At 45.4% G+C, this 19244-nt stretch overlaps 3 protein-coding genes and 1 pseudogene across 4 annotated transcripts in view; 1 reads left to right on the forward strand and 3 right to left on the reverse strand.

Annotated features, from left to right (window-relative positions):
- Nucleotides 1-7096: 7096 nt before the first annotated feature.
- On the reverse strand, nucleotides 7097-7949 carry LOC146668916 (uncharacterized; annotated as a pseudogene).
- Nucleotides 7950-9503: 1554 nt separating this feature from the next.
- On the reverse strand, nucleotides 9504-13130 carry cnrip1a (cannabinoid receptor interacting protein 1a). The gene is made up of 3 exons (XM_085408244.1): nucleotides 12868-13130; nucleotides 11578-11722; nucleotides 9504-10856 (listed from the first exon to the last, which is right to left on the reverse strand). The coding sequence occupies exons 1-3, from the start codon at nucleotides 13044-13046 to the stop codon at nucleotides 10692-10694; spliced, it is 489 nt and encodes a 162-aa protein (XP_085264370.1). The 5' UTR covers nucleotides 13047-13130; the 3' UTR covers nucleotides 9504-10691.
- Nucleotides 13131-13288: 158 nt separating this feature from the next.
- On the reverse strand, nucleotides 13289-16418 carry fbxo48 (F-box protein 48). Of its 2 annotated transcripts, none has more exons than XM_085408246.1 (3): nucleotides 16061-16418; nucleotides 14942-15270; nucleotides 13289-14102 (listed from the first exon to the last, which is right to left on the reverse strand). In XM_085408246.1, exons 2-3 carry the CDS (start codon nucleotides 15242-15244, stop codon nucleotides 13941-13943), a joined length of 465 nt encoding a protein of 154 aa, XP_085264372.1. In that variant the 5' UTR covers nucleotides 15245-15270; nucleotides 16061-16418; the 3' UTR covers nucleotides 13289-13940. The 2 variants fall into 2 exon arrangements, with proteins under 2 accessions (XP_085264372.1, XP_085264373.1); XM_085408247.1 differs by having other exon boundaries at nucleotides 15665-16418.
- Nucleotides 16419-16593: 175 nt separating this feature from the next.
- Nucleotides 16594-19244, forward strand: part of aplf (aprataxin and PNKP like factor) — an 8132-nt gene continuing 5481 nt past the window's right edge. The window contains exons 1-5 of the mRNA XM_085408212.1: nucleotides 16594-16867; nucleotides 17725-17796; nucleotides 18091-18254; nucleotides 18532-18682; nucleotides 19089-19218. Coding sequence (XP_085264338.1) covers nucleotides 16775-16867; nucleotides 17725-17796; nucleotides 18091-18254; nucleotides 18532-18682; nucleotides 19089-19218 — 610 coding nt within the window. The 5' untranslated portion in view covers nucleotides 16594-16774. The remainder of the gene's footprint in view (nucleotides 16868-17724; nucleotides 17797-18090; nucleotides 18255-18531; nucleotides 18683-19088; nucleotides 19219-19244) is intronic.

Raw genomic sequence — 19244 nt, forward strand, 5'->3', positions numbered from 1 at the left:
ACTGACAATATAGATTCAGTGAAATCTGAAAATATGTGATTGTAACAAACACGAACTGTTAAACAATGAATGGTGATGTTGAAATGTTGTAACATGGAGCGAACAATGATTTGAATAAAACCCTGGTTCACAGGATGACACACTGCTCCATTTCTAACCTCTGTCTCTCTTCCACAGCATGTCTTTATCCTGTCTTCCTTCTCTCACCCCAACCAATCACAGCAGATGGCCCCGCCCCTCCCTGAGCCTGGTTCTGCTGGAGGTTTCTTCCTGTTAAAAGGGAGTTTTTCCTTCCCACTGTCGCCAAAGTGCTGCTCATAGGGGGTCATATGATTGTTGAGTTTTTCTCTCTATGTATTATTATATTATATACTGTACAATACAAAGCGCCTTGAGGCGACTGTTGTTGTGATTTGGCGCTGTATAAATAAAATTGAATTGAATTGAGATGCTCTCAAACTTTCAGCTCACTGTGAATGCAGCACCAGGGTTCACAGATCCGATGCCATATTTGATACTTTTAGCTTTACTTTATAATAAATTCTGATTTTAGCTGTTTTCTGTGAAGAGCAGGAACTGATTGTAATTTTACCTTCTTCATTAACCCTGATGTGGTTCCTGTCTGTGTCCAGCAGAGGGCTGCAACAGTTTCAAGGAGAGTTTGAAGTGTGCACACAGCTCAACTTCCTCTGCAATAAAAACATGAATGACAGAAAGAGAGAAGCTTTGCAGAGGAAAGGATCAAAAACACTGCTGCTCGGGTTTGAGAAAACTGAAGGCGCACACACATTTTAAACTCCTGTTCCAGATGTGTGTACCTCTAATCATGTGTGAATGAAACAAGCCTAACATTGCAGGAGGAGGCGGAGCCACAAAGAGGAGAGTCAGCATCATTTTCCAGAAATGAAAGTTAAAGTTAGTGAGAGTAACAGCACAGCTGCAGTCACAGATCTGTGCATTTGTGAAGAAAATCAGACCGAATTCATCTCCTCTTTCTAAACAACTGACTCAAAAACTGGTGAGTACAGCTGATGACATTTAATGTTTAACATACAGCATTAACGCAAAACTTTTCTTTTTATTCATATTTTATTATATGTGTGTGGGGGTGCACAAGTATGTTATATATCTGTAAATTTGTATATCTTTTGACATGTTCCTGGAGTTATTAAAAAATACATGTAACAAATTGTAATGAAGGTGAATTTCTGATGAACAGGGCATAAACAATAAGAAAAAATGCAGACTCTTAGTTACTAAATAGTGGAAAGGAGGTGGGATTAAATAAGCTCATGCTTCTTCCTTCTCATTTTTGAACATGTAAATTAGTTATAATTATTATTGCTTTGTTTTCCTTTTTTTGTTTGTCTCTTTTTGACTATTTTAATGTTCAAAATAAAGATTCAGCACTATACAATTTCACACTGGCATGTCAGAATAATTCAAGTGGAGGCTTAAATTAAACTAGAATAATGTGATCAGCAGTAACATCAATTACATCTACAAGTGCATAATCAACAACACTGAATTAATTTCTTTCTAAAAATGTGTTTTTGACACTTTCACTTTAGTTTTCAGAGACGTCTGCTGCCTCAGTCTGACATGTGACAGTATCAAATCAAAGAAAATAAGTTCAATGTCTCCGAAAAGATTAAACTCATGTTGTGCCAAGTGCAGGTTACTATAATCAGGTCCGAACCTGCAGGAGGCAACAAACAGAGCCGTTTGAGGTGGGGCAGAGCTGAAAGACAGAGCAGCTTCAGAGTCACATTATTATATTCTGCACCTGTGGTGTCCTAGTTGTGTTTCCTATTGTTGCTGCTCAGACTTTGTTGCATTCCCAATGTAAACCACCAAATATGTTTAATTAGAGTTGAACTTTTAATGCTCTGACTTCTGTTCTCAGAGCGCAGACATGTCCGCTGCCAGCAATCTGCGAGCTGAAGATCAGTTTCTGTGCGCCATCTGTCTGGAGGTGTTCGTCGATCCAGTCACCACACCATGTGGCCACAACTTCTGCAAAAGATGCATCACTCAGCACTGGGATGTTAATATGTCCTGCTGCTGTCCCATGTGTAAGGAGACGTTCAACACGAGACCTCAGTTGAAGGTCAACACTTTGCTTTCTGGCATAGTTTTTCAGCTCAAACGAGAAGCTCAGAAGAAAGTCAACAGCAGCAGCTCAGAGCAACAAGCTGCCAAACCGCAACTTCCCTGCAACGTCTTCACTGGAGCCAGACCAAAGGCCCTGAAGTCCTGCCGTGAGACACGCCTGGACCCTCGTCAACATCTGTACGGAGAGTTGGAAAGAGAGAGTGAGCTAGCGAGAGAGAGACAGCAAGATGTTTGGAGCGAGCTAGAAAGAGAGTGTGAGCTAGCGAGAGAGTTACAGGAAGAACAACGGCAGGATCTGTTGCTTGAGCTAGAACGAGAGAGTGAGCTAGCGAGAGAGTTACAGGAAGAGCAACGGCAGGATCTGTTGCTTGAGTTAGAACGAGAGAGTGAGCTAGCGAGAGAGAGACAGCAAGATGTTTGGAGCGAGCTAGAAAGAGAGTGTGAGCTAGCGAGAGAGTTACAGGAAGAGCAACGGCAGGATCTGTTGCTTGAGCTAGAACGAGAGAGTGAGCTAGCGAGAGAGAGACAGCAAGATCTATGGAGCGAGCTAGAGATGTAGAGAGACAGAGCAAATATATAGATAGAGTTGATTTAGATTTTCCAAAACCCTTTTATCAATAAAAACAGACAGCTAAAGATTTGAGAACAGAAGTAATAATCCAAACAAAAAAATATTTCTTTTTCAAGTGAATATTAAATCAACCACAATGTCTGTTTTTATCGAACATGTAAAGCCAAGGATGAAATTCTGTAGAGTAAATAATCTCAATCTAAATAAAAACTCAGAACTGCTTCTCCTGGAGCCCAAACACAGACTGTGATCTCCTGAAATCCAGGAAAGAGTGGAACACAGTTTCCCCTTTACAACATACTGGAGAATTTCATCATGGCTGGGATTTCAAACAAAGATAAAAGCATTTACAGCGACTGCACCAAGTAAAACCCTCCATTGTAGATTTCCAGCCTCTTTGGGTCTCCATGTATTCATCTGAAACCATTCCCAGATGGTCTCTCCATGCACTCTAAGAAATGAAATGTTATATTTACCTGGTGTTGGCTTTCACTGCAGTATAGTATCACTTCCTGTTCCTGATGCATTGCACAGTGGTGTTTTGTGTATGCCATTTAATTAAAAACTTTGTTGTTACACAGTGCAATGGTCAATTCCTTGATCCAATACAGACGCTCTGCTGAATCACCCACTAATTGTGTTCAAAGAATTCATTCATCGACTTAGAGCATCAAATCACAACAACAGTCGCCTCAAGGTGCTTTATATTGTAAGGTAGACCCTACAATAATAGATACAGAGAAAAACTCAACAATCATATGACCCCCTATGAGCAAGCACTTTGGTGACAGTGGGAAGGAAAAACTCCCTTTTAACAGGAAGAAACCTCCAGAACCAGGCTCAGGGAGGGGCGGGGCCATCTGCTGCGACCGGTTGGGGTGAGAGAAGGAAGACAGGATAAAGACATGCTGTGGAAGAGAGACTGTTAATAGGAAAATTGTACTTAGTAGTCAGTATAATCTTTTAATGATATAAGTTTGCATATGGTAGAATACTGCATGTAATCATTTGTGTGTAGAAGTATATAGTTGGTGGCATAGTGAAAGAATGTCTCATCCTAGGGGGCCTGTAACACTTCAAGGTGTTCTAGCGTCCACCCCCACATCCTGGGAGCATGGGAAGAGGTCGTACCTTGTTTTATTGTTTTATCGTAGCTATGTCTGTTTTAGTCTAAGTGCCTTTTGTTTAGATGAACTGCTGGACTTCTTCACTGTGTTATCTAGGGTGAACCATCTAGGGTGAGGGGGAGACTACCCTCTTTATGACCAAGGATGTTCTTTTTGTGCTGTTATATGACCCTTTGATCAGCAGGGCACCACACACACACACAAGCACCCACTGAAGTATAAATAAAGACCGGGGCAGTTTCTCAGTGCGAGTCTCAGTCTGGAGGCTGCCCTTGCTAGCAAGAAGTTCTGTGTGTTTCTCTTCTCTGAGTCTTTACTGAAGAAGTGTTTTAGAGTATATTTCCTTAACAGAGACAGAGGTTAATAAAAAGTAACAAGTATGACAAGTATGATTCAGTGCAGAGAGGTCTATTAACACATGAGGTATGTCGCAATTAAGGGGCCAAATCATTTGAAGGTCGATTATGCCACAGCCGGGCGACAAAGGCTGTCCCAATTCAAAGACTGCTCCAAATGCGGCCGACAAATCCATCTTTCATTTCCCTGAATTTGAAGGATGGGTCGGGTGTATCCTTCTTGGCCCAACCCATCCCAGAATTCATAGCGCGGCCCAGCCAATTCCAGTTTCCAACAATGGCGGCAGCTACTTAGCTTTAATATTACTCTTATTAATCTTTCTGGGTCACAAAATAAACTTTTATGATATTTTCAGGTGAGAATGTAGCTGTGTAAACTTCTAATATCTGCTCAATTTATTAAGATGTCACATGTTTGCAAAAGTGCTCCGACATTTTCTGAGACGTCTGTTACTCACCAGCTCGATATCTGACCGGGAGGTCGAGGCTCACTAGAGCCAGTGAGAACAGCAGATTCCCAGCACATCGTTTTCAGACCCATGCGGTCTTTCGCTACTCAGGTTAAACATGATATATATATTATTGTTTGGCTTTTTTCAATACCATGTTTTATTTGTTCCTGAGTCAAAAGGGCTTGGCTGAGATTAAAGTTATAGTTTTTTATCCATGCATTTTCTTCCGCTTATCCGAGGCACTGGACCCCCAATGTACAGGCAGCAACGCGAGGAGATACTAGAATACCCACCCCAGCCCGCCACCTCTCACCGGGGGCAAATCCAGACTAAGACAGAGTCCAGCCGCTCTCTGGGAGACTGGTTCCAACGCCATGCGTTGAGGCGAGCCCGAATATATCTAGCCAGTACCTCTCAACCTCACACACTAACTCAGGTTCCTTCCCTAACAGAGAGGTGACATTCCATGTTGCTGCCCGGCACATGATGCATCGGACCCCTACGGCACCTCCTGTGGGTGGTGGGCCTGCAGGAGGATGGGTCGATGTCCCCTTTTCGGGCTGTGCCTAGTGGGCCCCATGGACTAAGGCCTGGCCACCAGACGCTCACCCTCAGGCACCCAACCAGGGCTTGGCTCCATGGTGGGGCCCCAGTAACCCTATCCCAGGCAGGGTGAACTGTTCCCTCGTTTTCATATAAGGGTCTTCTGAATCGCTCTTTGTCTGTTCCTCTCCTAGGACCAATTTGCCATGGGAGACCCTACCAGGGGCAGAAACCCCGGACAACATAGCCCCTGGGATCCCTGGGACACACAAACCCCACCACCACGATAAGGTAGCGATTCGCGGAGGGAATAAACACTGAATAAACGTCAAACAGAAAACTGAATAAACAGAAGCATGTCCTATTATATTTTAAATAGCAAAGAGCAGATGGCTGAGTTTATTAAACTCCATGAACACACTTGGTGACACAAATCTGAAGGGTAGACCCTCCCATTTCACAGCCTCGCAGTTCTGGCCTTCTTGGCCTTTAAAGGACTCGGCCCACGTAGACTGCGAAGGCCGTGTCCAATATAGGAGAAATCTGTTCTCTCTTTTTAGTCCCTGTCAGTACTCTTGCTGCAGCATTTTGTATTAACTGGAAATATACTGTTAAAAATGACTCCAAGGTTCCTCACAGTGTTACTGGAGGCCAAGGTAATGCCATCCAGAGTAAGAATCTGCTTAGATACCATATTTCTAAGCTTTTCAGGGCCGAGTACAATAACCTCAGTTTGATCTGAATTAAGAAGCAGAAAGTTAGCGGCCATCCAGGTCTTTATGTCTTTAAGACATTCCTGCAGTTTAACTCATTGGTGTGTGTTATCTGGCTTCATGGACAGATAGAGCTGGGTGTCATCTGCATACTGCACTACTGCCAGCTTGAAGGCCTGTGGTACATAGCTGATTATTAGAGATAGGTTGATCATATTTAAGATCGAAGAATTAATTAATGGCAGGACTTCTTTGAGCAGTTTTGTAGGAATGGGGTCTAAAAGACACATTGATGGTTTGGAGGAAGTAATTATTGAAGTTAACTCAGAAAGATCAATTGGAGAGAAAGCGTCTAAATGAACATCAAAGGTACTGAAAGTAGCTGTAGATACATCTGTGAGATGATTATGAGTAATATTTTTCTCTAATGATTGTGAAGGTTCTCAGTCATCCAGGTCATCGTAGTCTAAGGAGCTTGGAAAGAAAAGCGTCTGGTTGGCTCAACAGAGCTCTGACTTTTTGTCAGCCTGGCTACAGAGCTGAAGAGAAACCTGGGGTTGTTCTTATTTTCTTCAATCAGTGATGAATAGTAAGATGTTCTGGCTTTAAAAGTAACAAACTATTTCTCCAGGCTAAATGATGATCCTCTAAATTTGTGACACGCCATTTCCTCTCCAGCTTACGAGTCATCTGCTTTAGGCTACGAGTTTGAGAATTATACCACGGAGTCAGGTACTTCTGATTTGAACATTTCTTTTTCAGAGGAACAGATTTGTACGCAGTTAAGTGAAATTATTAACAAGATAATTGACCTCTGCTGGAGTAGCATTCAGGTACTGAAGAAGATAATCCCCTGCACCTCCATTTAAACTAACATAATCATCCTGCTGCAACCAGGTTTCTGTAAGGCAGAGTAAATCAATTTGTTGATCAATTATTAAGTCATGTACTAACAGAGACTTGGAGGAGAGAGACCTGATATTTAATAATCCACATTTCACTGTTTTACTCTTTGGTTCAGATGTGGATACTGTATTGTTCTTTCTTTGTAATTGTTTATGTTTAAGTTGTTTGTTGCTGGTTTTTAGTTTGATTTTTGTCTGTTTGGGAGCTGACACAGTCTCTATGGAGATGGGTTTTTGGGGGGTAGCAGGAGGAGAGAAGCTGCAGAGAGGCGTGTAAGACTGCAGCTCTGCTTCCTGGTCCCAACTCTGGATAGTCATATTTTGGGGGGTTTAATAAATTTGTCCATGTTTCTAGAAATGAGAGCTGCTCCATCCAAAGTGGGATGGATGCCGTCTCTCCTAACAAGACCAGGTTTCCTCCAGAAGGTTTGCCAATTATCTATGAAGCCCACATCGTTTCTGGGACACCACTCAGACAGCCAGCAATTTAAGGAGAACATGCAGCTAAACATGTCGCTCCTGGTCTGATTGGGGAGGGGACCAGAGAAAACTACAGAGTCCGACATTGTTTTGGCAAAGTTACACACCGATTCAATATTGATTTTAGTGACCTCCGATTGGCGTAACCGGGTGTCATTACTGCCGACGTGAATTATGATCTTACTGAATTTACGTTTCCCCTTAGCCAGCAGTTTTAAATTTCCTTCAATGTCGCCTGCTCTGGCCCCTGGAAGACAATTGACTATGGTTGCCAGTGTGTCTAGCTTCACATGTCTGAGAACAGAATCGCCAATTACCAGAGTTTGACCCCCGGCGGGTGTGTCGCCGAGTGGGGAAAAACGGTTAGACACATGAACGGGTTGGTGGTGTACCTGGGGCTTCTGTTTAGGACTATGCTTCCTCCTCACTGTCACCCAGCCGACCTGTTTTCCTGGCTGCTCGGGACAATCTGCCGGGGGACAGCTAGCGGGGCCCACGCTACCTTCGGCTACAGGGGCCTGATTAGCTACGTGCTTATCAAGTCTACAATTCAGGGATCCTGGCCTTTAGAGCTGAAAATAGGCTACATTTATTACAAGTATCATTACTGCTAAAACATGGCGAGGAGTAACTAACCATCTGACACAATGAGCAGGAAAGTGTAGGCAGGACAGGTGAAGAGGCCATGCTGCTAGCGAGTCGGCTACGAGCTAAGCTAAGCTAGCAAATTCATAAAGACACAGTAAATAATTCAGTTCAATTCAATGTTATTTATATGGAGCCAAATCACAACAACGGTCACCTCAATGCGCTTTATATTGTAAGGTAGACCCTACAATAATAGATACTGTGAACATAATTAGTGGGGGAATCAACAGGGAGTGTACTTTGGATAAAGCATGTGAAGATTAGACTATGAAATAAGACATTATCGGCTGCTATAACTGATCATCATATATTGCCTTATAGGTTGGAGAACATTGAGAACACTGTTTAATTGGTTTAAATTTGATTTGACAGATCAAGGTTATTTTGTGTCATTCATTAACTATCATTTTGAACGCATAAAGGTTACACCTGGGGTTCCTCAGGGTTCTGTTCTTGCACCGCTTTTGTTTAATGTCGAGATGCCTGCTTTAGCTGGGATTATGAAGCATTATGTCATCCGGGGAAGGGTGGCTTTTCGGAGTTTGTCTTGTTTTGCATGAGTTGCTGTGTTTTTGTTCTTTTGGTTTTTGCATGCTTGTTTTTATCGTGACACGCCTGTTTGACTTGTTCCTGGGAGACACCCCAACCTAGACACTAAATAATCTCACCTGTTAGAGTTTATGCATTTAACGGACTCTAGCGCTAACCAATTAGGACAAGCCTGGCAGGCACCTAAGACCAATAACGGGGGCCTGGCAGGAGAGATGAATTCAAATTCTCGTTGCCCCTTGCCAGGGTTGTTTTAATGTTTCTCTCATTCCTCCGGCTGTATCTTCCTACTTTAATTAATGTATTCTGTAAATCCAGCAGTAAAGCTGTGTCTTGAGTTTCATGGAGACCTGCCAGGGAGTCCTCCATTTTGGATCCTATTGCTGCCTCCCTCACACACGCCATCATGACAATCATATTACAAAAGCTTTGAAATGGTTGCACTGGCTTCCTGTATGTAAAAGAACTGATTTGGAAATACTGTTAATGGGTCATGATCACTAAACAGTCTTGGGCCTCAACACGTTGCTAACTTACTTGAGGGCTATGAGGCTTCGAAGCCTCTTAGTTCCTCGGGAACAGGCTTACTTAATATTCCAGGAGCTCGGACCAAACAAGGTGAGACAGCATTTAGTGTTTATGCTTCCCTCAAACCTGCAGTGTGTGGAATCTATTAGCTTTTAAAATCAGGGCTGAAATCTTTGTCTTTTTGTAGCTTTTATGTTAAATTTTAACTTAAACTTTTAAATGATTGCATTCTTGATTTTAATGTTTTCCTTTTCTATATATTTGGGATTGTTCTGTCTTTGTGAAGCACGCTGAATTGCTTTTGTATGTGTTATATAAATAAAGCTGAGTTTGTCCGATGGATTTTCTTCGATCAGTGATGAATAGTGAGATGTTCTAGCCTTAGAAGGGCTTTTTTACAGGCCTTCAACTGACATCGCTTCAGTCCAGCGCATGCACTTTGGATATTAATATATAAATATATATATATAGATATATAAATTTTATTATTGCAGTCAAGCAGCAGAGTCCCAGTGGTTCTGTATAGCAGTTTATTCACAGTAACACTTTTTACTCCTCAGTTCAAGACATAACAAAAGTTTCAGGCATCGAGACATCTTAACAAAGGAACAAACAAACAGATCATATTTGGCAAAAAGTTTCCAGCCATGCATTTAAGAGACATGAGAAACATAATCAGCAGCAAACACGAGAAGTGACGTGAAGAGAGGAGGTCGCCTCCTTTCAGCAGGGAGACAGAGGCGTTTCAAGGCTCAAAGGATTACTCCGCTGCTGAAAATAGTCCCTCGGATGCTGCACCAGTTTGAACATGGAAGTCCCACAAAGTATCCCTCCAGCTTTTATTGTGAAGGATCAACACTCAGACCAGTGAAACTCATTTCTGCAGCTGGAAAGTAAGCGAACCAAAAACTGCAGTGTACAGATTTCTCCTTTAAATAACACAAAGCACGAGAAAAGTGACGCCCATCCTCTCATCCGCCGCCTCTGCTCACTCAGACGTTCACACAGGTAATAAATAAGATAAAACACTTCAGGTGTTTCCCACGCTGGTCTTCAGTCTGAGGGGGTTTCAGTGTTAAAGGAACAGTCAGATTTCTTCCAGAGTCTGAGGAGATGGAGACGACTTTCAAGTCTGTGCATCGAGTACAGGAAGTGAATGTCATTTATGTAGCACCGGCTAACAACTTTGCTCCTCTCAAGGTGTTTTATTTAAGCGTAGAGTATCAGCAAGAACACCTGTGATGGAGCCTGATCTAAAAGCAGCGCCCGTCTGCTGAACCCAAAGCTTCAGAAGATTATTGTGACCGTAGCTGCAAACTACCCAAACTAACGAGCGTCTGAGGCCTGGAGAAAGTTCCTGCTTCGAACGCAAGCTGGACACACAGACCTGAAGCGTGCGTCAGCCTTCGTCTCCGAAGCTTCCTAATGAGCTCGGATCTCAAACTGTCCGACTGTTCCTTTAACTTTCCACAGGAAACCAGCTGAGAAGCTAAGTTATCCCTCTGACTGCTGAAACCCCGCCCTCACAGAGACCAGCGTGCGAAACAGCTCGTTACTCCCTCAGAGGTCATGAAAGAGCACAAAGAGCAGACCCCGCCAACCCAACGCCCGCCTTCAGGAGGTGCCGTCTCTCACTGCGATGCTGATGTTCAAAGGTAGTCCCGGCAAGACCGGCGTCCTCTGCGCGGGGTTCAGTGGGCGGAGTCAGTTGAACGCCTCCTTGTTGATCCACATCAGGGTCCGCGTCTCGTTGGGCTTGCACTCGTACTCGATGCTGCTGAACTTGTTGCCGAACTGGCAGTGCTCCCTCTTGTAGTAGTTGTAGTATTTGGCCTGCCACACCGTCTCAAACGTCCCCGCCTTGATAAACTGCACCGAGACACAAAGCAGAGGGCTCGAGCTCAAATTCGGCGTCAGGCTTTTAAAACAGGTTTTTGGTGTTTCTAAAGAGGCCAAACTCATGAATCCAGACGGCGTGCGCAGCCATCTGCTGACAGGAAACTGCACAAACGCGTCTGATTGTAGATCTATAAATCTGTGCAGCTGTCACACGGTGATAATACCACCTTAGATTATATTTTTTCTCTCGAGAAGTATAAACAGGTCAGGAATTTAGATGCAAATGTTTCTGAACACGTCCTCTCTGTTTGCTCAGGTTCCTGCGTAGAAAAACACGAGGTGAATAAGCTGCTCAGGCTGTTTAACACCACTGATTTACTTTGAAATGCTGCACAAAGTGTGTGTTTGGAGGCGTCTCCTAAACTGTCCAATGCTTTTATGTGTTTTTATTGGAAAGGTTGCAACTACACAGGCTCTCGTCTCTGAGTCTGACCCCTCGGTCTCAGTCTTGCTCTGCTGTCACTCTTTCTTGTTTAGAGGATGTTGTTGGCCACCTGAGGCCCTCTGGTTCTCCAGATCATCCTGTCCCTCCACCATGTTTTAAGGAGATTGTGGCTAGCATAGAGCAGGCTGTTCAGGCTATCATAAACAGCATGCCTGCTAATTCTAAGCGTGCAGCCCCACACAGCGCTGGCTGACTGCAGGCCAGCTCCACGCTATCAGAGCGAGCCGCTGCTCTGAGACATCTCACCTCTATGCTGACTTGGACGGGCTGCCGGTCGCCACTCTTGGTGTGCGGGACGCCCTCGGTGTCGTACTGGCCGTGGTAAACCACCGACTCGTCGTCCCTGGACTGCTGCTCCAGCGGGAAGACGACGCCTCCGATGTTCATGTTGCTGTGAGGAAGAAGAGGCCGAAGGGTTATGCACGAAAATAAAAATATTGCACATTTTTATCATTTTTGACATTTTGTCTCAAACACTGTTAAAGACCGTTTGATGTCCAGCAGCGAGCCGAGCGTGTGACGTGAGAGCGACTCCCACAGTATGAAGGAAACAGGAAACAGCCACTCACATCTAAAAGTCATTAAAATCATCCAGATGTGTAAATGCTGCGAAACGCTTCATAAACGGTTCGGTGGATTTAATTTGTAATTAAAATGTAATTATAGTCACACAGCATAAGGAGAAAAGGAGTCAGGTTACCTCAGAATCGCAGACGTGATTTTACTGTAAGCACATTGGAATAGTTCGCATCCCTGCAGCTCACAGCGTAAACACAGCGCATGTTGAACTGCACATTTGGATTTGCTGTTCTTTATGCTGATGATAACGGCTGTCCTGACCAGCTTGTTTCCCTTTCACACTCCTCTCCTGTACGATACCTGCGACCTGAAAAGTGCAGCGTACTCGGGTGTGTGTACTTCCTGTCGGCCTCCACCTGTGTGTCCTCCCTGTTTGTGTCAGTTTGGAGTTTTCCTTTCATGTCTCTCGTTTACCCACGAAGCCTGTTAACCTGCTACCGTCACCATGGTAACTGATGCTGAACACCTGAAGCAGAGTGTAACGTCAGTGTGGGACTCACTGCTGCTGTGACAGGAGGTCCGCCCCCTCGCTGTGGGCGGATCTTTACTCTCACAGTTACAACGATGGCTCCTGCAGGGCCCACAAATCACTGCCACATATCAATATGCACCTTTATTTAACTGATAGTACTTCAGTGTTTTTACATGTAATGGAGTATTCTCTGATGGTATTTCTGCTCCTGCAATAAGCACATTTTACCCCCGTTATTCCATAATGAACACGTCACTTCCTTTATTTGTCCCCGGTAACCGCAAACCTCCGCCCTGACCGGGAACGACACGTGATCCCCGCATGATTTATTCAGGCAGGTGTCGGATGCTCCGGCCTGCAGGAGGAGCAGCAGCCTGCTCCTCATCATCACCTCCTCATCCTCATCATCACCTCTTGCAGACGTTCTTTATCATTTCTCGCACATGCGCGCTGGCGTGCCGCACACAGGTTACCGAGATGCTTACGTGGCCTCGACGTTTCCAGGCTTCAGCACCACCTCGATCTTGTACTTGGAGCCCGTGAGGAGCTTGATGGTCCGGCTCTGGCCGAACCGGGTCCCGTCCACCTTGAAGAAGACCGGGCCGTCGTTGGGCTGGATCCGCAGCGCGATGGAGATGTTGATGATCGGGGGGACGTCGTCCATGGCGCCGAGCTCAGGGAGGGGGAGGCGGACGCGTGAGAGAGATGCTGAGGAAGGACCAGAATCAAGCTGCACGCTCACACGGCTTCCGGTGACAGCTGCTTTCAAAATAAAAGACTGCAGCTGCAAATACCAAGGCAAATGTATGTGTGTGTGTGTGTGTGGGGGGGGGGGGGGGGGGGGTCAATAAATGTCACCGGTGGGCTGTTATTAAAAAAAATAAGTTTATCTGACAGTCGGGAAATTTGTAAAAGGTTAAAAACAAAAGAACAAGTTTAACGAAGAGCTTGTGAAACTGAATGTGACATAAAACAGGTTAGACAGAAAAACACAACACCTGTGCACGCGCAACATGACGTCACAGGCAGGAAATGACCGGGAGATGAAAATATGTTCACACCGCTGCCGGTAAAACGCTGTCCCCTCGTTGCCAAAGCAACATCTTTGTTACCTTTGAGCAAAAACGTTAAAAACAGATAAAAACAGCTGATTTAAGTAAACTTGAGGTCCCGCGTGTCTGTAAGCTGCAGGTGTGACTTTATGCTTTTATATCTCTGCTGCTTTGAAATCACAGACTGTCACACTGATGTCTTTGTGAGTCTGTGCTGCGTGTTTGCTTGAGGGGAGAAGCTGTGATGTGTCATTAAAAAGAACCGAGTCAGCAGAACCTCACAAAGATGGTTTATTGAATCATCGTCATATTTACACGAACCCAAAACAAAAAGGCTCAAATTTAAAAATAAAAAATTCACTTTGCTTCTCTGTGATTTTTTTCTATAAAAATTTTAAAAGTATGTACAAAAGTTTGCGTTTCCTGTGAAACACAAACTGCAGAGGGAATATATTAGAGTTAAAAAACCGAAGTGCTCGAGGTGCTTTGATAAAACTGGAACACCGTCATCGATCCAGCTCGGCCTGCAGGATCTCGCCCCAGGTCTCCGCGTCCAGCGGCGTCAGCTTCCTGCCGCTCAGCTCGTCCGCCGACCTCACGTGGCTGAACCGTCCAATCAGCCAGTCTTTCTTCACAAGGCTGCGGATGTAGTTCCTCACCAGGATCAGCTGAGGACAGGAAACAGGAAACGGTCAGAAAGCAGTTCTGCTGTTTCTGGGTGACGCTGCTTTCATAAGCTGGACTAAAAGCAGTTTTTAATAATGACATTAAAAGAAATGGCTGCAGCGTCTGACATGTGGACAAGTCTTCACTCCGCTCTGTTTCACAGGCAGAACTAACAGTTATAATGTTATGAGTATATCCAACACTTCAGCCACAGGTTCTGCCCCTCAGCAGCCTTCCAGCAGAAGCCCAATCAGACGAAAGCTGATGGCTCTCAGAGCTGCTTCATCCCAGCAAAATAATTCCCAGCTGACTGTCACTATTCCAGGCCAGGGATCCTTTGGGGAAATTATTCAAAATTTCAGCTCAAACAAAGGGCGAAGTGTTCTTAGACATTTTCCAACAATATATTTTGAGGGACTTAAAGCTTGAATATGAAAAGAAAACAACATGTCTTCAGCGTGACGTTCCACAGGTGTGACACCGTGGACCAAACCTAACTTCATAGAACGTTTCTGTGAAACCTGCATCCCAAGTTTGTGATGCTTTTTGGAATATTCAGGATTTAATGTGCATAAATCAACTCGTCTGATACGAAGACCTGGAGATCAAATCTCAGCTCTGACCTGCAAACCTGCTGACACAGGTCACGTGACCTTCATCAGCATCAGATCCCTCAGAAAAACATCGATGGAAAAATGTTTAAAACCTCTGACCTTCATCCCTTTTTGACTAATGACTGCAGGACCTGAAATGAGCGTAGTTCCTGTTTGAAGCAGATCATTAACCTGGAAAAGTTTCAGAAGAATCTGAGATGTTTTCTAAGACATAATATGTTAGGAACCTTCCAGGAGAGGCCGTGTCTCCGGTCGCTGTCGACCTCCCTCTGGCAGATGGCTCGGACCATCAGGCACTGCTTCCTCCACAGCTGCTCGCTCTGCTCGATGATCTGATGCCACAGCCTGCAGGTCCTCGCCGCGCTGCACAGGCTCGCCGCGTCCAGCTCGCCAAAGATCCTCACGCTCATTTCTGTCGGCAGCATCTCGGCAAAGTTGCGAGGTGGGGCTGTGCCTTCGGCTGCCGTCAGGGCGGGGCCTCCTTCACAGAGAAAAAACACTGGTGGAGTCCTCCCACACACATGCTGCATAATAGAGTCGGACTGAGTGGAAGAGCCTGAGGAAAGAGCCGACAGCGATGGAGAAATGAGTCACAGATTAAAGACCTCAGACTTTTAACTCACACTGTGGAGGTCGAGTGAAGGATGAAGACAAATCACAGTGAAGCCTGAGATTCTTCATCAAACATGTTGCAAAGCACAGACGCAGGAAAAGCGAAATAAAATGCAGGTTTGTTTTTTATGACATCACAAAGACAGAAAGGTTCAAGATGAGCCTGTGAGCTGAAAAAGAGACAAAATGACTGAAATGAGCGAGAAAAGAAAGAAAAAGACCTCCGAGAGAGTAGCGACGAGAAGATCCAGCTGCCAAATAATGAAGACTTCACACAAAATAAGCAGAAAAAAAGCGAAAAGTTTGGAAACCAGGACACAAAGGACTGTGAGACGAACCAGAAAGATTCCGCGCAGAGAAGGTGAAGGGCTCCCACGTCAAACCGAAAGAGAAACACGAACAGTGGGGTCCCCACGGACCCAGCCTGGAGACGTCACCCAAGCACAAACTGCTTCCCGTGTCTGTCTTCAAAGACAGACGTGATAAATATCCCCGTTGTTTCCGTCCTGCGTGGCTCTTTTGGCCGACGCTCTGATTTTCGGTAACAAAAGCTGATTTTAATGCTTCACCCCGACCACTCGCCTCCGCCCCTGCTAACAGCTAACAGCTAACAGTTCATGAAAAACTCCACCGGCCGCTTCCGCTTTCAGACCGAACACCGACTTTTACCGTGCACGTGTCCCGGTGTGTGTGATAAGAAGGCGGCGGCGCGCGAGAGAAAACCGGTGTCTTACCGTCCGCGAGGTCTCTGACAGACAGCTCACACGGTTTAAATGTCCTAACGGATGTTTACAAACGTACGCTACGTCATCATATTTTGATTTTTGGCGCATGCGTGCAAGGCATAAACGTCCGTTAATTTAAATTTGAAAACCGTTGAAAATATGATTTTCTTAATTTTCTAATTATAAAATTAAACTGTAAAGCATTTCTCACGCTGCAGTTCTTAAGCAGTCCCTACCACATCCCATTCATTAATCTGCCGATTCTTCAAATATATGGAAAATGTGGAACTTTTTTTACGTTTGTTTGTATTTTTCATCGATAACTCACGTGCAACAACGCTGTCATATTAAAAGCATTTCGGCAGAAGAGATAAATGTTTTGTTTTTACAGATTAATTTCATCTGCATACACGGGGTGGTTAGCACAGGCAAGGTTAGGTTTATTTTTAATGGAGATTAATAAAAGATCAGAGAGATTCTGGGCGGAGTTCGGTGAGTGACGTCAGAGACCCAGTGCGCACGCTCCGCTCCGACCCGGAAGTTTTGAACGGTGTTGCTGAGCTGAAGTTGTGTCGGTGCTGCTGCTCGGTCTGGTTCCCCTCCACAGTCCGAGAAGCTGCTTTTAACCTGAAACCTTTTGAACTGTCGAAGCGTGGCGCTGCTCTGTTTTCCTCCACGTTCCTCCAGCGGGGTGCAGCTGCCTCCGTCCGCTCCGCTGAGCCGATGTCTGGCTTCGACCTGGTCCCGGTGGACGGCGGGGATCCGGTCCACCTGCCACCCGGAGAGACGGTGTTGGGCCGGGGCCCGTTACTGGGAGTGAGTCCTCCTCTCCTCTTCAGTCTGAAAACATGACCGCGGATCATTTACAGACTTCTGCTCGTTACAGCAGCACGTGATCTTTAATCACGTGATACATCCAGGGAAGCTTAGCTTCACTTAAAAACATGATTTAAACCTCATAACTAATCAATAACAAAGTGACCAGACATGATCAGGTGGATCACTGATCTGCCGACGTAGAGAGGGCGGGGCTTCATAAGCTAGCACCTTGAACTTTGACCCTCCTCCGTCCTCCTGCCAGATGCTGCTCAGGTGTATCCTTTAAAACAGGGGAGGGGAATGCAACACCTCGAGGTCCAGAGGTGTCCTTCATCCATTCATTTAAATGGCCTCCAGTTCTCCAGAGGCCTGGTGATGAACTAATCATCTGATCCAGGTGTGTTCACCCAGGGTGAGATCTAAACCCCACCCCTGCTTTATAAGGCTACAACGGGCCACTGTGCAAAAGTCTTGAGCCACCCATCATGTCTGTATAATTTGACCTGTTCCTGTTTAAAAAAACACAACTTAAAAAACATGAAATAAATGAAACTAAAGTCCACAGAAGAAAAAGTTCTAAACATGTTTGATCTGACCCGTCAGAGACAGCAGCGTGTGTGTTCGTGGACTCTGTTAGAGCAGCTCAGCATCATCACAGTGGGAAATGATCCGTCATGTGGGCGTGGCTTTGATGCAGCTTTTCCCTCTCTTGTTTTTCTGTCGTTGTTCTGAGACCTGGTTTGCTTCCCTTCATTCATCACGGCTGAGCTTGAGTCTGTTTGATTTATTCAGAGTAATACTGTAAAAGGAGCAGCTGGAGACGTCTGTAAACGCTGCCTTGTTTCCCGTCTCAGATCAGTGATAAGCGAGTCTCCAGACACCACGGGCTGCTGGACAACCTGAGCGGAGAGCTGCGCCTCAAAGCCGTACGTTCGTCCTTCCTCCTGTTCCTGAATGTGAGGCAGGCCACAGGTTTAGGTTTAGATTTCTTATTACATTAGCTTTATTACATAATCATTTTATTATTCAACATTATAGTAAATGTAGAAGTGTGGTTGTTTCATATCATAGAAATCTCCCTTTGCTTTAAATTCAGCCTTGGTCCCTGTTGCTTTGGAAGATTTTGTTTTTAATTCCATTATTATTATTATTATTATTATTATTGTTGTTGTTGTTGCTGTTTGAGTTTCGGTTTAACCTCCTGCTGTTTCGGTCCTCAGACACACCTGAACCCGTGCTTCATTCAGTCGACCCCCACCGATGACCCTCGACCTCTGCAGAAAGGTTCCTGGCACGTCCTTCATCACGGAGACTTCTTCTCTCTGCTGCCGGGTCGGTTCATCTACGAGGTGGTGTCAGTGGGCGGAGACGAGCGCACGCCCAGGTACTTCTGACGTCTGAAAAACGCTCCTTTCTGTCCTGATGTCGGTCGAGACAAAGACTCGAACCGTCTCGCTGAGTAATGAAGGTGGAGGCTGCTCTCAGGTAACGGGAGCTCTTTTATCTGTGCGGGCCGCGCCATGCGGGGTTAAACGCTCGGTCAGAACATTAGGCGCAGCGTAGGTTTCCGATTTTGTCGCGCTCTTTGAAGCTGACATCAAAGTTAATGCTTCCAGCTCACAGAAGTTCACATTTATCTGCATCAGTGTCGCTCCCCACAGGAACAGCCAGATGTTAGAAGAAGAAGAAGAGACACTTCCTGTTCCTCCTGATCCAGCTGTGGATCTACGTCCAGCTGCCAGACTGAACCAGGAGGAGCCGCCGCCGTCAGCAGCTCCGCAGGAAGACGAGGAGGCCGAGAGACCGTTCAAGGTAGGCTGAACTTTTCAGAGACGAGAAGCTGCTGGAGAAGGACTCCTCAGGGGGCGGGGCCTAAGAGTGACGTCAGCAAGTGTGAATATTTAATCAAGGAGGCGCTTTCAGAGTGCAGGGTTAATGTGATGTGACAGAAACATGAAACTTTAGAACAGTTTGTTTTTTAACAAACAAAGTTATGAGACAAACAAACACTGACAGAAATAATCATCATCAGAACAGGACTTACTGTAAGAATAAAGGAAACTTTGGTTGACAGCAGCTCCTCCCTCGTTCACCAGGGGGCGCCACAGCAGGCGGCTTCACGTGTTTGATCCCACAGTGGGCGTGTCAGTGGCTCAGTGGATGGCAGTGTGAAAGCGAGCAGCCAATCAGTGAAGTCGTCTCGTTGCGTTTCTTTCAGGGAGACTCGGCAGGATCGGTGAAAGACGATCAGCGAGGCGCCGCTCCGTCTGTGACCAGGAGAAGAGTTTTACCTGCATGGATGCAGGCGGCTGTACCTGCTGCAAAGACTCCGCCCTCCACCCCGACAGGTAACAAAGACCCGTCCTGTGTTCCC

Source organism: Rhamphochromis longiceps, linkage group LG6, assembly GCF_057381845.1.
Source record: "Rhamphochromis longiceps isolate RC_006_pf linkage group LG6, R_longiceps_female_GT1.1, whole genome shotgun sequence".
Taxonomy (NCBI): domain Eukaryota; kingdom Metazoa; phylum Chordata; class Actinopteri; order Cichliformes; family Cichlidae; genus Rhamphochromis; species Rhamphochromis longiceps.

Bases quoted from the DNA above. Each gene is read 5' to 3' on its own strand.
- cnrip1a (XM_085408244.1), bottom strand. From the start codon at position 13,046: ATGGACGACGTCCCCCCGATCATCAACATCTCCATCGCGCTGCGGATC. The intron at 11,723-12,867 runs GTAAGCATCTCG...TCTTCCTCACAG, and splicing joins CCTGGAAACGTCGAGGCCAC to CAACATGAACATCGGAGGCG. The intron at 10,857-11,577 runs GTGAGATGTCTC...GTCTCGGTGCAG, and splicing joins CCGTCCAAGTCAGCATAGAG to TTTATCAAGGCGGGGACGTT.
- fbxo48 (XM_085408246.1), bottom strand. From the start codon at position 15,244: ATGCAGCATGTGTGTGGGAGGACTCCACCAGTGTTTTTTCTCTGTGAA. The intron at 14,103-14,941 runs GTTCCTAACATA...TCCTGTCCTCAG, and splicing joins GACACGGCCTCTCCTGGAAG to CTGATCCTGGTGAGGAACTA.